Genomic DNA, 14,819 nt, shown 5'->3' with positions numbered 1-14,819 from the left:
TTATTAGTGTTAAAACTACATGATTACATAAAATCCCTAAAGGCAACACTAACGCTGCTCGACCGGAAGAATACATAATGATGTAAATTAATGAATCAGAAGTTTAAAACTAAATGAATTTTTTCTTTTCGAATTAATGGGGAGTCATCAAGCCGAGTGGATCATTGGCGATCAATATCTCTGCTATATCCTAAAACAGCTCTGTAGTAAAGGAGGTGAAGCATTTTGTAAAATGAGTCCCTAGAAAATTGGAATGGAGATATATTAAGATCGTCGCTTGCAGCATCTCAGGTGTCTTAACAAATCATAGGAGTGCAGCTGCAGGATGCCTGCTTCGGTCGAGTCCAATATCCATTCCGTTATAAGCAATTGGTGCATACATCCAAAGATCATCTGAGCTTAAAAGCTGCAAATATTTACATGAACAGTTGATAATAAGAAAACATAAAACCAAACAATGTTTGAGAAGTTGAACCTGAAAACTACTTTCATAAACTTTTCTAATGGTTTGAAGTTATGCAGAACACGTATTGCGCTAGTAGTTGATTATTAGAGTTCGAAAAGTTTTATACCTTGATCTGAAGTTGCAAAAACTTGACATATTCAACAGCTTCTTCGAGCATTGTACTGATATCAACCTGTCAAGCAAAACACCAAGAATTCATTTAGATGTTTTGTTTTATTTCTTCGGCTTAATTCATAAGAAGAACAATGTTAAAAGCAATTTAAACAAGAAACTTAATTCACCTTGGTTCCATTAGGTACCAGGTTCTGCAAGATTCTTAGTCTTTCATTGATTCTTTCTCTTCGTTTCTGCAAGAAAGAATACGATATAACGCGTTAATTGCTGATTTTAGTTGTGGTTCAATAGTTGGAGATACAATGAGAAATGGTGGAAAAAGTTGCTAGTTAATAGTGGTTACCCTTGCATAGAGGCTTTGAGGGTCGGTAGCCGATCCTCTACTGGCTCTCGTTTTACCACTCAAATTGAGTGCACCGGACTTTTTGGAGGTTTTTGAAACTGAACCTCCATTTGGTTCCTGAGGAGCGTTGGATTCATCTTCAGAGCCGGAACAACTAGAGCTATGCTTATTCAAACCAGCATCTGTCTCTTCCTCTTCCTCCTCCTTACTAGCCTTTTGGTTCTTCTTTGCATTTGTATTCCTCTTGTTTTTTGGAACCTGCAGTTTTTGTCAATTATCATGAGAAATTCATGGTGAAACAGAAAAAGATTTCGGAACAATAAGTTTCATAAGTTACTCACATATGAAGACCGAGACTTCTTCTTCGGGCTTGGTAATGACTCGGTATTGTTATTGTTATCGTCTTCTGTGGTTGCTTCTGGTTCCAAACTCTCCGATTTCCGCTTCTGCAGAATTTTCCTATCCGAAACAATGGCATGCTCTGCATGGTTTTCACGAGGATCTTTCAAACTATAACTATTCATTTCTAGTTTCATGCAGACAGGTTCTTCAATTACATTGTCAGGGTACGACGTTTTATGCGATGAAGTACAACTATTCTGCTGATTCATTGTACAAAAATTCATAGAGAGACAACTAATATCAGTCTCCATATTTGGATCAGACTCGTTTAAATTATAGCTTTCATGATGACCGGGAGTCGGGAGAAAAATATTAGTGCGGCCATTGTAGTTATTTTCTTGCGAATAATAATATACATGATGACCAGAGTTAACAGTATTATTCTCTGAACAATAATAAGAAGTTTGATCATGCCCATGTACATGTCCTGCCATGCTGCTGGTTTCATGACTAGGCCACATTGACGACGGAGTACTCAATGTAAGACACGGGTCTTGATCGTTCTGACATGATGATGAATAGTTCCCTGCTAGCAGTTGAGCCATGAAATCAGCTTCTTCTTCAGTTGAAACTCCGTGAAATGAATTCCATTCCAGTGACAAAGTTCCACCGTGCTCCATTTTTTCTCCGAAAGAAAGTTTTACACCAACCAACGAAGAAAAAAAGAATAAGGAAAAGGCAGGAGTATGATGGTATGTTTTTGTTATCAAGTGTTATAACTGTTAACTGAATACGCTATACGACATACTTGCTCCTTATATACTACGGCAAACTGAAAACAGAATTTTGGTTGAGATTGACCTTCATTATATTTTAACCATTGTTTGATTTTTGAAACTGAGGGCCATACCCATATACAACTCACATGGAAAGCGAAAGCTACTGAAATACGATGGATTTTTAGATTTAAAGAAATGCGGCTATTAGTTGTCATTCTATTTACAATGCGTATGATCATATTGATGTATCAGAGGGCAATGATTGATAGAGAATGAAGAGTGATTAAGTTAGTATATTTAGAGAATCAATTTGTGAGAGAAAGATTGAGAAGAGCCGCACGTTGTAGGACGTGTGATGGATGGTCTTTTTAGAGGGAATCTTGTTTAAGGGTCTTAGGAATATGGAACCAAATGCTGATAGGTGGAATGTAGATCGTGTCCATGGGTTATGATCAATTCCAATTATAGTAACCTAAACCTAGACAAGAAGATCGCTAGACTTTGATCTTGTCTCCAAAGATATTCTTCCAAAAATCTCCAAGTTTTTTGTTCAAATGATTGAACTTGGTACCAATATATTGGATGAGGGGTGTGTCTTGGCTTGATCATGTATCTTATCCATATTAAGCTTGGACCAATGGATGTTCGAGATTTATCGTCTCATAAAAGATGGAGTTCCTAACCTCGTTATACATACCAGGTCACGTAATAACATGATTTCATTTATGCTAGAATCAGATACACTGCAACAAATTGTGAGATGCACTGAAGAATTACATAATTTATTTTTTATACTATGAAACAATATCATTTTCATCAATCTTTATCACAGAGAAAAACAAGAAAGATAAAAAAAATAAATTGAGCCAAAACCATGCAGGGAATTGCTATAAAGACAAGGAAAGGAAATCACCAGGAAACAACCAATGTCATTTTGACTTGTATCAAACAATTTAATTATCTAGTAGTAATAATTAAATTGTTTAGCGACCCAATGAATCACCATCAGTAGTAACTAGAAACTAAAGTCACAATTGACTTGAATTCAATGGCCTTTCAGTAGAAAATTAAGAGTGGTTGTTGTTGTTTTTTTTTGATGAGCAAGAGTGGTTCCAAACCTCCGCAGTTTAAGATAACGAAAGTACATTTTCTTGCAATGTACTTGGTCAAGGTAGAAAAATGTTAGGTTACTGTCCCTCCCTAGGTCCAATTTTGAACCTACTATGCCCCTTGCCAGGCTGCGATCTTCTTCCTGCGACATCCCTCAAGATATGCTCCAGATATCACCTATAAAGCAAAATGCTCAAGCCTTGTCGCGCTTAAATTTGATATCACCAAGAATAGATTTTGTTTCTTTTTTTTAACTAGATAAAGAAAATCGGAATGAAAAAACCGAAACCGTTATTTGCCAGTGTGATGGTGATCGATTCGATGAACTGAAAAAACACTTGAAAAAAATGAAATGATTGTTTTAGGGGCCAATCTATCTAACCCCCTAAGACCACGCCGGGCTTCTTATTGATCTTTACGCGTTAACACTAGATTTTCATTATTTAATCATAAGATCCCATGAGATATTTTTCAAGGCCGGCCATTGTAGAAGAAAGAAACCATAACTTAAAACTGTTTAGCTCCTGAATAACCAATGGGAGTAAGTCTAAGTACATACATGACAATGTATTATCTCCACAAATTAGAGTTTGTTACTTGAAGCTCTTGGCTGCTCAGTTTTTTATAACAAAGGGGCACATACACATTTTTAGTTTAGTTTTTGGAAGCTGTCACTCGGTTATGGGGCGTGAATGATTCTGCTACGGAAAAAACTATAAACTTGGATTCAGCTTTTTAAAACAGCAACAAAAAACGCGCTAAAAAATTATAAAATTTTGTGGAATGGGTGGTGTTGACATGAGAGTGATGAGTCAGGGAGACATAGACGACTGTGGTCTTCGTATTGGTATTGATTTCGCTCTTCTGAGCCAAATGAAGTTTAATCAGGAGTAAACTCTATTGTAGAATGATTTTCTTGAAATGCACCACACCCTTACGAAATTATCACATTGCGCAACATGTAACCTTAATTACCATGTACAGCTGAAAGGGTAGATGCTGAGGTACAAAATCATAGAATGATCTATTTATATATTTTTCGTGAGAGTGTAAGACACAACAATATTCATGGCGCAACAACAAAGAGACATTTTTACACCCTCAAAATATCTAAACATCATGCTTCTTAGCTCTGCCGCTGCTTGAGATGCACCTGGACTATGATTCATGTATGAAACGCATTGTGTTACCGTGTATCCTAGTTCAATATGAATTTAACGCAGGTCTATTTTGGATTAGTTTTTATGTTTGACAAATTACAAACTTCAACACTAATAAATATTAACAAGAAGAAATCACATAAAATCACTGACCAAGCAACTCAATTAAATTATTGTTCATACGATCTTTTACTTGGGTGTAAAATCTTTTCCTGCCTATTCTATATTGTCTTCTTCATATTTTTATAATTTTTTTTATTTTTATTTTGATGAAAACTCAATATTGTCTTATATTTCCCTAAACTTGGATCAAGCAAAACACACCCACTTGTTTGAGTTTCATATAAGCAATTTGTATTAAGTGGATCATTCATTATAGATGAGCAAGATAATCTTCTAAGTTGTTTCATATGTGGAATCTTGTTTTCAATTTCCACAACAGACTCTAGGAATAAATCAACATGGCTCAGTCAGAACCAAAATAATAAGACATTTGCATTGTAGAACACTTTAAGATAAAAATCACATTTACAGCCAGTTTACGGCTCATTATACTCCAACTTTTGGTTCATTCCATATAGTTTACCAGTAGTACTGCCCAGGAAAATTTCCCTCCCAAAGGATTACTCGGTACAGATATAAGTGAAACATTTGAGTACTTGCATACGTTGTAAAATATTATTACGATTTGACTTTTTGCGATGAATATGAGGCTGTTTCTTTTGTTTTGATTTTGGCTACATCAAATAAAAATTATTAGCAAAGGACTTTTTGCATATTGAGCTGTTAGAACGCGCAGCTTTATATATACCTGAGTATATTTTGATTTTGAAGGCAATATACCCAAGTATATGCTTATCTGAACTCTAAAATAAATGGCTCTGATAGGTTGGATTTTCATTTTCAACTGGTTTACTTAAAATCATCAAAAGAAAATAAAAATAGAATCATAAGATGCCCCTCTAAGTTATGACGTCGTACGTATATTCGAAACTAAAGTACATGGAATTAATTTGTAAGACTTCAATTGTTGTGGAATTGAAGTTTGAGATTATAATCTGTTTACTTTGTTCCGTTAAAGAAAAACAGTATTTTCCTTTGTGCTTTTGTTCTTGACAAGTGAAATGACCAGCTTTGTTAGAGCATGGAGTTATTACAAAGCACATTGGACAACATATACATGTTTCAATGAGTAAATTAGCAAAGTGAACTAAACGTGTATTAACCTTCTAGTTGTGTGAGGTGAAGGGTGTTGACATATGATGGCACTTTGGCTAGTATCATCATTACGTTGATTGCTCGGAATAACTTATATTCCATGCATCTGCCCGTGACGTTAGATCTGAAAGAGACTCGACAGACAAATAGTTCCTGGGTGACCAGTTACCCTCTGCATTGAATGAATTAGGCCTTCCGGAGGAGAAAGACGTGCAAGAACATTAGTTTAACAAATTTTACAATTATGGAACAATTTATTTATACTCTAAAGAACACGGGTTTCCGCGTTGAAACGAGACTTTGAAAAGTAGTCATCAAACAAAATAATTCGGCCTTTTTCTTTTTCCTTTTTGATGAGGTTATACAAAGTTGTAAAATCTCGGTAGGTATTGTTGATGTTGATCCAGAGAGGAGGCGAGGCATTGCAAGAGGAAGAATATAACTAAAAACGGGACCATGGGGAAGAAATATTTGGAACAGGTAAAACAACCACTCTCCAACATGCGACTTATTAATTGATTTTATGGGATTTATGTGTAATCGTCATCAAAATCAATATCAAAATCATATACTAATATATGAGCTTTCATTTACTTTTTGTATATTGGAGTTCTATTTCTAACAACTTACTAATTTAGTGTTCGGCACGTCGTGCTTGGCACCTGAAAGATTAGGTGAGTATTGGCTGGGAATACAACAGTGATTTTTCAGTATGATTGCCCAATATAATATTTCAATATCTCGTGGGTTGCACACACCCGTAAAATTTCAGTTTTACTGCAGGGATCAAAATCAACCACTTCAAACTGCGATCAAATCCCCATCTGAGCTGATCGGGTTATGTTTTGACTCCTAATGCCAATGCTGCAAGGAGATCCCTTTATTGAATATGTGGGAAGATTTGACATAAAACACGTTTCAATACCCTAGTTCATACAAGGAGAGGGGAACTAAACAGAAATCAAATTTGGTAATGACAAACTTCATGGAATCCATAAGAACATAAAGAGTGATTAATTGCTTTGGCAGACATCTTATATGTTCCAGGGCAGCTACGTGCAGGACTGCAGGCAGTCATTTGCACAATGAGCGACCTTCAGTTTTGTGCCAAGATATACTGTGCATGCAACCCAAAGCAGTAAAAGAAGTCTTACAGCTCCAAGTCTCCAACCTGCTCTAGCATACCTTACTAGTCCTCGGGAAAAATTGCAACACACGCTTTACCACCAACAACCCACGAATTCCTCCTATCTGGTAGCAAACTATAAGTAAAAACTATGATTTTGCAAGCCTAAATTTGAAGAGATACAGAAGCCAATTTATTATATGATACACTGGAAAACAGAAGTACTCAAAAGTAGTAAAGAAGAACACAGCTTTTTTTTTTCAACTCCAAAACTAGAACATGTATGATGTATGACGTAATGACAGGGCAGAAAAAAAGAAGAAAAAAGTATGTAAATGACATTAAGAAGCCAGAGGGCTGAGTTACTGACACTGCGAGAAAAATTTTATAACGATCATGAGTTCTCGCTCTTTCTGAGTGCTTGTGATAAGACAAGAGAAGCTCACTTGAAACTGCATCTTTCACAAATTAGCTAACTCCATTGGAAGGGTAAACAATGATATCCTCACTCATTGCGGATCATCATCAAGCCCGATTTCACCAAGACTGCTTTGTGATATTCTGTAATACAAAATACCCATCGTCGCCATGCATGCCCTGGGAAAAAAAGGAGGCAATTAACTATATGAATAAGTGAATCCAAAACTAAAAGAAGAAAAAAAAACAGTTGACTGTCCAATCTTAAGCTGATGCTCAAATACACAATTTGACTTTGCGGAAACAAAATCCATAAGGGCCAGGTGAAGTTGAATCAGAGAGATGCAATCAATTGGCACAACAAATCAAATCAGAACCTTTGTGTGTGCTACAGGTGGCAGAGATGCGATGGATAAGAACTATAAACCCAATGACACCCACCACGAAGAGTCACGATCCAATAAGAGGACACTAATGTCTGATGCACCACCTCTCTTTCTCCCTCAACACACAACCAAGAATCCTACTATGGACCCTTAAACACAATCACAGGTGAGTGCTTTACAAAAGCACAAGGGCCAGCTGGTTTTTAATTCCTAATGCATACTTAGAACACAGCAGCCTGACCAATCTATTTGTCCCTACCATATGTACATCCAAGTTTCATTTAGTCCAACCAATCCCCAAGTGAACATAAAGATATAATAGACACATCAAGTTAAGACAAAAGTACTACAAAAGAGAGGAAGTTGGTACATGATTGCCATGAAGAGGAGGATTTTTCTTGGATCCATCCTTGACGACTTTTTATGCCGAACATGACCTTCAGCAACCTCATCAAGGTTGGATGCATCTTTTCGTGAAGGCGCGGTAACTGGCAGAGTTGGTAAAGAACTAGACCAGAAAGGTAATAGCGCTCTTAGAAACTTGTGACGCAAGGGACCTGCACAATATAGCTACTATTAGTTTACTGTTTCAGACATGTTGATAAAAGGTGATGACCAAGTTTACGAAAGCTAGCAGACAAAACACGGTTCTGCAGCAAAATCTATTGAAAGTTTTAGCACCATCTCAATGTAGATGGCAAATGGCAACATAAACTAAGAAGGCAACGAGAGCATAGCAACATATTCAACCGCTATTTTAGAAACTCAATCATCCTCTCAGCCACCAGTAAATCTGATGTACAAAACTGGGTCCATTCAACACACACAAAAAGGTGAATACATTAACACAAGTACTTTTGGGACTTACCCCTTCGACTGTACTTCTTCTTGTTCCCATCCTCATCATCTGCGTAGTAGGAAATTTCGGAGTTTTGCCTATCGACATAAGCACCCTTTCTTGTTGTAGCAACTGGCTGTTTTATCAGATACAAGTAAAATTGTATAAGACACTAAATTTTTAGTGTACAGGTTGAACGAACTAGCACCTGCATAAGATAAATGTCATCGAATATTCGTGCTTGAGTTTCAAGATGCAACTCAGTGTACGAGTTAATGAGTACATGCACATGTTGAACATCGAAGAATAACTACACCATAAATGTAATATGAAATACAAACATCAACCTACACCAGGACTTGTTGATTTCAGCAGATTCGGCTCATCTATTTCCACAATATCAGGAGTCGAAAGTTTGGAAGGGCCTAATCCAGTTGCAGGGGATACTCCAGATATTGAATTTCCATCTGCTACAGAATCTGAAGAGTCTGTGTGACCTTTATCTCTGCCCCCCATTAGCGGATCAGAAGCAAAAGCAGGGGGTGGAGCACGAGAAACGGGTGTTGGTAATTGAACAGGATGATTCCCAAACAGATTTTTTTCCATTCCTGTCTGCATAACATGAGAGAGAGAGTTAGCGAAAATAAAATGATATGATGAACAGTAAAAATATGGTCTTTTTTGTGCCCACTGGTGTCACCACGCAGGAGGGGCATGGGAACATAAAAACGGTGGAGCTGTCTAAAACATCTTATTCACAAATAGAAAATGGTACAACCAAAAACAAGTTTATCTCATGTTTAATCGCAAAAATTCCTACATGTTAAAGAGTACTGGGGGGTTATTACTTCAAATATCACAATGGCAGTACACTTTCCATCAATACAATGATAATTGGGTTGGGCACAGATAAATGCATCCCAGCAACAATGATCTGTACTGCTGCTATCCAAGTAGAGAGCAAAACTTGAAATAAAAGGAGATAGCTAATGGTTGATCCAAGAGTCTAAGACAAACTTGCTGCTGAAACCTCACATGCTGCCCAAGTAATTAGCACTCACAGGCAAACTAGTAAAGAAAGTTTACAGTGACGTAATAGTTCAACAACTTTAAACATCAAATGTAGCATTTTCAGTTTCATCACTCTAGGAACAATAAAGCAGCGGTCATGTACCATTTTGAACTGATTCAATTAATAGACCTATATTTATTCTCCGATCTAAAGTCTACTTGACCTAAAGTTACTGAGTTTCCACCAGGACATATACAAGAGACATAAAAAGGGATTACTAAGTATCTCCTTGTACGTAGTGATTGGTTGATTATGTATCTCCAACTATTTATCTTACAGTAAGATTTGATATGTCCCGTCCATAAATGGTGATTGACAAATTAGCTAAGAATGCAACAAAAAAACATCGTCCAGAATTTTATATAGGATTTGAAGCCAAAGTGAGATCCTTTTTTTGTGGATTCCCTCACTTTTTGTGAAAAACTAACCACCTCTTTTACGAAAATCATAAAACAACATAGCTTACCTGCATAATAGCTTCCTTCAGTTTCGAGTGAAGACGTGATCCTGAATCTTTGATGCTTTTAGGAGGCCATATCTGCTCAAAAAAGTATTATTAGCAGATGGAGAGTGTAGACAACCCTATACTAACACCTCGCAAATCAAAATTGAACACAAGAACCAATTGAACAAGATAACTAAGTTGCTTTAAGAAATGAAATTCTAGACGAGAGAAATTTATTGGAAGTCATTGATATCTACCAGGCACTTCCTCCGCTTGGATAACCCATCAACACCAGTTTCTTTTTCCTGATTTGGAAGCTACGGTCAAACTAGAGCATGTATACATATGTATATATTTGAGTGTGTATGGGTATTTGAGTACAATTTTGTAGTTTATCATTACAGAGGCCCTTCAAAACAATATATGTTCATGTTTAATCATAAACAATACTTGTTCCACCAGCAAAAGATTAACAAGGTGTTAGAAATAGCCACCTAGTACATCGAACAAGTCTCTTATGATGTGATTATACCAGATATTGCCACGTGAAGTTGAAGCTCTTCAATCATAGTCTTGTAGAATGTCAATTGTGATAGTCAGAGTAGCACACGACCGCTTTTACCAATCCACAACTTGTGACACTAGAATATAAGATAATGCTCAAACATAGTTGATTTTCTTATTTAAGACTCAATTGTATCTATCCTTAACAGACATGTACAAGGAACCAGTTGAATAGGAGTCTCAACTGTACTAGGTGGTTCCAATATATATTGGTTAGAATCATAGTTAACATAATCATATTCTTACCTGCAATCATTTCAAAGGGAATATCAAAGTGGTGCAACTACTAATAATATGTCCCCGTCATACCCTAGCATAGTGTGTCACCTTTTTAATGATGTGGCTAACACATGTGAGCACATCATAGAATTTCACCAGACTTCTTTGCTATAGCATAGATAAATCAGAGAAGTAGGGTGAAACTCTCTGCTATAATGACATGTGCCAACCACATCATCTTAAACAGTTAATCGGTTATGAACAACTAAATAGCTTGCGTACATCCATACATGCCTAAAATATGAAGAGAGTTATCCAAAAGTAACCCTTCAGTTTGAGACAAATATTTGAATGGGTACCTGTCTCTTACGAACTAATAGGCATATAGCCTGTAAACAAGAACCCATATCCACTTCATAAGTATCTAGAACATCAAAAGTAAGAAAACAACTGTACACTACTAGAGATGCATGTTGGCACTTCCTGCCAACCAAGTCACAATCTACACTACGATGATTAAATAGTTTTACAGATTTGTAACAGAATATTCTGGCAGGATCAGGTGTGTATATATAATAATATTTTATCTGAGTCTGGGATGAACATTAGAAACATCTAAACAAGCATCCAAAATGTTGATCATATCACTACATCTAAAGTCCAGATTTCTAATAAGCCTCTTGTTTCAGGTATCCTCCACCACTTCACCAAGCCTATTGCTCAATATATAAATGGTACTTTCAGCAAAGTAAACCAAATGAAAATAAGCAATCTTGTAATATGAGGATGCAAAGATAACTTCCAACACAAGAAATACTGAATAAAAGTAGGTCTTCTAAATATCTGCACTATGTGTGACAAGTGACATCTGACAATGCATATCAAGAGCATCAGATGACAATGTTTATGCCAGAACACATTAACAACTGAGAAATATCAGTGCTGTGCGAGACTTTGGATTTAGCAATATGGTGCAGAAAAGGAAATAACATTTATCAGAATAGCTCTGTATGCAGATCTTACTGATGTTGAACATGTAGGACACACATATCCTGCTGGAGCAGTGTGTGGCGGGAAGCCTTTAATGTGAGAGAGAAAGCACTGGGTGTGTATGACATCTGAAATGAGTGAATACGAGTAAGATGACCAATGCAGAAGAAGACCACAATGCTTTCACAGAAATAAAAATGATTGTGAAATGAGTGAAAAAGAGTAAGATGAGTGATATAGAATACGACCATGAAACTTTCACACACAAAAAATGAAAATCATTGCATCTACATAAATTAGTATATGTATGGATAACATACGTAAGCATCCCAATCGAGTAGTTTGTGTATCAGTTCCGTCTTGGAGTACAGCTTGACACTGGCAACATGTGGGAGGCCAGTCGTATTCTCCATCAATTACCCACTCCGAGTAAGTACGTACCTACAGGATTCGCAACATAAGTAGATTATTATACAGCTTATGGCAGACTATTTAACTGTGGGCATTACATAATGTCCAATATGAATATGCATTCGCATAAAACTAGATGGAGAAATAGAACAAAACTTCTTTGGCACTACAGCATATGTGGTCAAGGTCAACAATCCACCATGCACAAAAGCATTTGGCACTAAGTCAGCAGAACAGACTCAACGGTTCTCATGCTTGGGTTTAAGACACTTAACCCTTTGGTCATCCTGCCGTCATATTCCTCATCAACCTTGAATTTCAAGTCAGCAAAATCTTAAATCGTCAAATCTTGTAACCTTCATTAATGATCTCTGTTGCAAACCTGTATCTTAGACATGCAGGTAGCTTGACCTGCGACTCTCAACATGGGTCTCAGGACAGTTAACTTTCATATCAGAATTAAGCAACTAGCTGAACAAAGCGTATCTTCTTACATAATTGCTTGACTGGGGACCCAGGACCTTATTCATATAACGTGTGGCCTATTTTGGTAGTTAAGGTAGACAAACACACATGAGGCAATCAAGTGGAAAATCACCAAATGTTCTTATTCAAATTCTCTTGTTTGTTTGATATAAGAAAAATCTTAATTTATATGAAACATTATCTGATACTATCTATATACTCTCATGGGTTTTATACAAACAAAAATGCCTTGTAGAAACACACTAAAACTATATCAAGATCCAACCTTAACTCCGAACTTAAACGTTAAATCAACATCCTCTACGATTCAATAGCTTAACATTTTAGCTAATTTTTTACAACAACAAAATATAGTAGTCAGTTTAAATGTAGTTCATATCCAACCCAAGTATCAGCAAAAAAAGTACTAAATCGGTATAACTTACCACACATATTTGGTGCTCCGGAAAACAAATGCATTCCCCACATACAGGAACTTTGTGAACAAAACAGTAGAGCTTGGTCGCCTGAAGTCAAAATCTCTCCTCAAATTAGTAACTAAAAAAGTAGAACAAATCCACAGAAAGCCTTAATTAATTTCGTTTCCCCCAGATTTTACAACATGCATCAACTAAAATTTATCCCACTGCCCACAAAATCTCTGTTCTTACAACACCAAAATATCCAAATTGTCGAACCAAATGTAACCTACACCTGCATTTAACTACATTACAACGACACTCAGATCTTACAAATCTCTATACTAAAATTCGATATCTCTATTCATCCAAACTGGTTGTGTCTAATTATCACCAACACTGTTAACCTAATTTCTCAAATTAGGTTGAATCATTAACAATTCCGACAGAATTTGTACCTAAAAGCTAAATTCCAACGAGATCAAGAAGAAAATGAAGATGAGATAGTTAGAGTGAGTACCTTGCGACATTTGCAGACTACCATCGCATGAGCAGGTGATGTTGATCCAGAATCGAATTGGTTGATTAATTTACAGTTTTGAGAAGATTGGGATTCTTAATTTTACGTGTAGATCGAGAAGAGAACGCGAATAGATGGATCTACAGATATTAAATTTAATATTTAGAGAGAGAAAGTGAATCCAATAGAGATATGAATGACGAAGACCGGAAGAGGAAGATGTAAGAGAAATATGGATCGGACCATTCACTCGCATAAATTCCGTTTTGGTGTCTTCCTCTTGGCAGCGGTTTTGTTTTGCTTTGATTGTGGTCAAGTGGGCAGCGGGCTTTAGTGATAGTTGGTGGTTCGTACTCATCCTTGCACACTTATATCAAAGTATGGAAGGCGGGTATTTCACGGTGAAAGTCTTTCTTCTTAAATAGTCTGTTTGGATAACATATTAGAAATAGCTTTTTGATTTCTAAAAGTCGAAAAGTCAGAAGTCAGTTTGGCTGTCAAATTTCAAAACAATTTCTAGAAATCGAAAAGTTAACTTTTCGTAAAGCAAAATAGTTTTGCTTCTGACTTCGACTTCTGGAGAAGATGAATTCATAAACAGATTTGTATCCAAACGCGCTATTAATGCTTCTTATTCCGCATTAGAGGTTTGTCACGCATCAAACCGATTGACGAACTCACAAGATAAGGATATAATGAATACGACGATATAATGCAACACATACCATTTTATTGCATCAAAAGAAGATTACAAAACTCGTTCATCTCTTGAACCAAACAAGCAACCACTCTCTTAGTGATGCTTTTTTTTTCTTTTTTGAGCAAGAATAGGAGATTTTATTAAAACAAAAAAGGTTGTGGGCACTGAATAACACAAAGACACTGACTACAGAAAGCTTAGTTCTTGCTTTCTAATTCTAAGATACTTATGATCACATTCGGGGGATTATTCCTCCACAATTGATACCTAATACTGGTCCTATCAAGTTTTGCAAGCCTATCAGTTGTATTGTTACATGACCTTTTCATTGGAAAGGAACATTACATAACTCTAGACTTTCCGAGATTTCCTGGTATTTGGAATTGATATTCTGATCTCCATATTTAAAACCCTAGACACTACCATTACAACTATTAATAACGGCCTATTATCTCCTTCTATGATAATTTTCTGATACTTCATGTCCTTCATCCGTTGAAGGGCTTTCAGCAGAATTAGATATTCGGCTTGGTTTACATCTCTGACTCTTACTAAGTAGATCATTGCTGCCAAGAAGCCCCTTGCAGAGTTACGAACAATAAAAGCAAAAACCTACATTAATATTGCTAGATAGAAAAGAAGCATCAACGTGTATTTTGGTCCAGCCTTATGGAGGTTTTTTCCAACTCTCTACCAATGCCATGCAGTTTCTATT

The 14,819-nt window shown here is 36.4% G+C and overlaps 2 protein-coding genes across 2 annotated transcripts; both read right to left on the bottom strand.

Annotated features, from left to right (window-relative positions):
- Positions 1-218: 218 nt before the first annotated feature.
- LOC113291200 (transcription factor bHLH84-like) lies at positions 219-1,945 on the bottom strand. Its single transcript, XM_026540760.1, has 5 exons — positions 1,267-1,945; positions 924-1,186; positions 748-813; positions 573-638; positions 219-406 (listed from the first exon to the last, which is right to left on the bottom strand). Exons 1-5 carry the CDS (start codon positions 1,943-1,945, stop codon positions 305-307), a joined length of 1,176 nt encoding a protein of 391 aa, XP_026396545.1. The 3' UTR covers positions 219-304.
- A 4,856-nt stretch (positions 1,946-6,801) lies between these two features.
- On the bottom strand, positions 6,802-13,727 carry LOC113288592 (zinc finger protein-like 1 homolog). The gene is made up of 9 exons (XM_026537675.1): positions 13,405-13,727; positions 12,912-12,992; positions 11,910-12,030; positions 11,623-11,717; positions 9,838-9,909; positions 8,651-8,911; positions 8,330-8,435; positions 7,832-8,018; positions 6,802-7,255 (listed from the first exon to the last, which is right to left on the bottom strand). The coding sequence occupies exons 1-9, from the start codon at positions 13,426-13,428 to the stop codon at positions 7,168-7,170; spliced, it is 1,035 nt and encodes a 344-aa protein (XP_026393460.1). The 5' UTR covers positions 13,429-13,727; the 3' UTR covers positions 6,802-7,167.
- Between the last annotated feature and the right edge of the window lie 1,092 nt (positions 13,728-14,819).

This window comes from Papaver somniferum, chromosome 6 (assembly GCF_003573695.1).
Source record: "Papaver somniferum cultivar HN1 chromosome 6, ASM357369v1, whole genome shotgun sequence".
Lineage (NCBI taxonomy): Eukaryota > Viridiplantae > Streptophyta > Magnoliopsida > Ranunculales > Papaveraceae > Papaver > Papaver somniferum.
Note: the sequence above shows the minus strand (reverse complement) of the source record. Positions and strands in the feature narration are given on the sequence as shown.

What these genes read in the sequence shown, in the direction of transcription:
- LOC113291200 (XM_026540760.1), bottom strand. Translation starts at nt 1,945, where the DNA reads ATGGAGCACGGTGGAACTTTGTCACTGGAATGGAATTCATTTCACGGA. An exon ending in CTCAAAGCCTCTATGCAAGG is followed by an intron (nt 814 to 923) that starts GTAACCACTATT and finishes TCTTTCTTGCAG; the next exon opens with AAACGAAGAGAAAGAATCAA. An exon ending in TTTTGCAACTTCAGATCAAG is followed by an intron (nt 407 to 572) that starts GTATAAAACTTT and finishes AAATATTTGCAG; the next exon opens with CTTTTAAGCTCAGATGATCT.
- LOC113288592 (XM_026537675.1), bottom strand. Translation starts at nt 13,428, where the DNA reads ATGGTAGTCTGCAAATGTCGCAAG. An exon ending in CGGAGCACCAAATATGTGTG is followed by an intron (nt 12,031 to 12,911) that starts GTAAGTTATACC and finishes CGAATCCTGTAG; the next exon opens with GTACGTACTTACTCGGAGTG. An exon ending in TACTCGATTGGGATGCTTAC is followed by an intron (nt 11,718 to 11,909) that starts GTATGTTATCCA and finishes CACTCATTTCAG; the next exon opens with ATGTCATACACACCCAGTGC.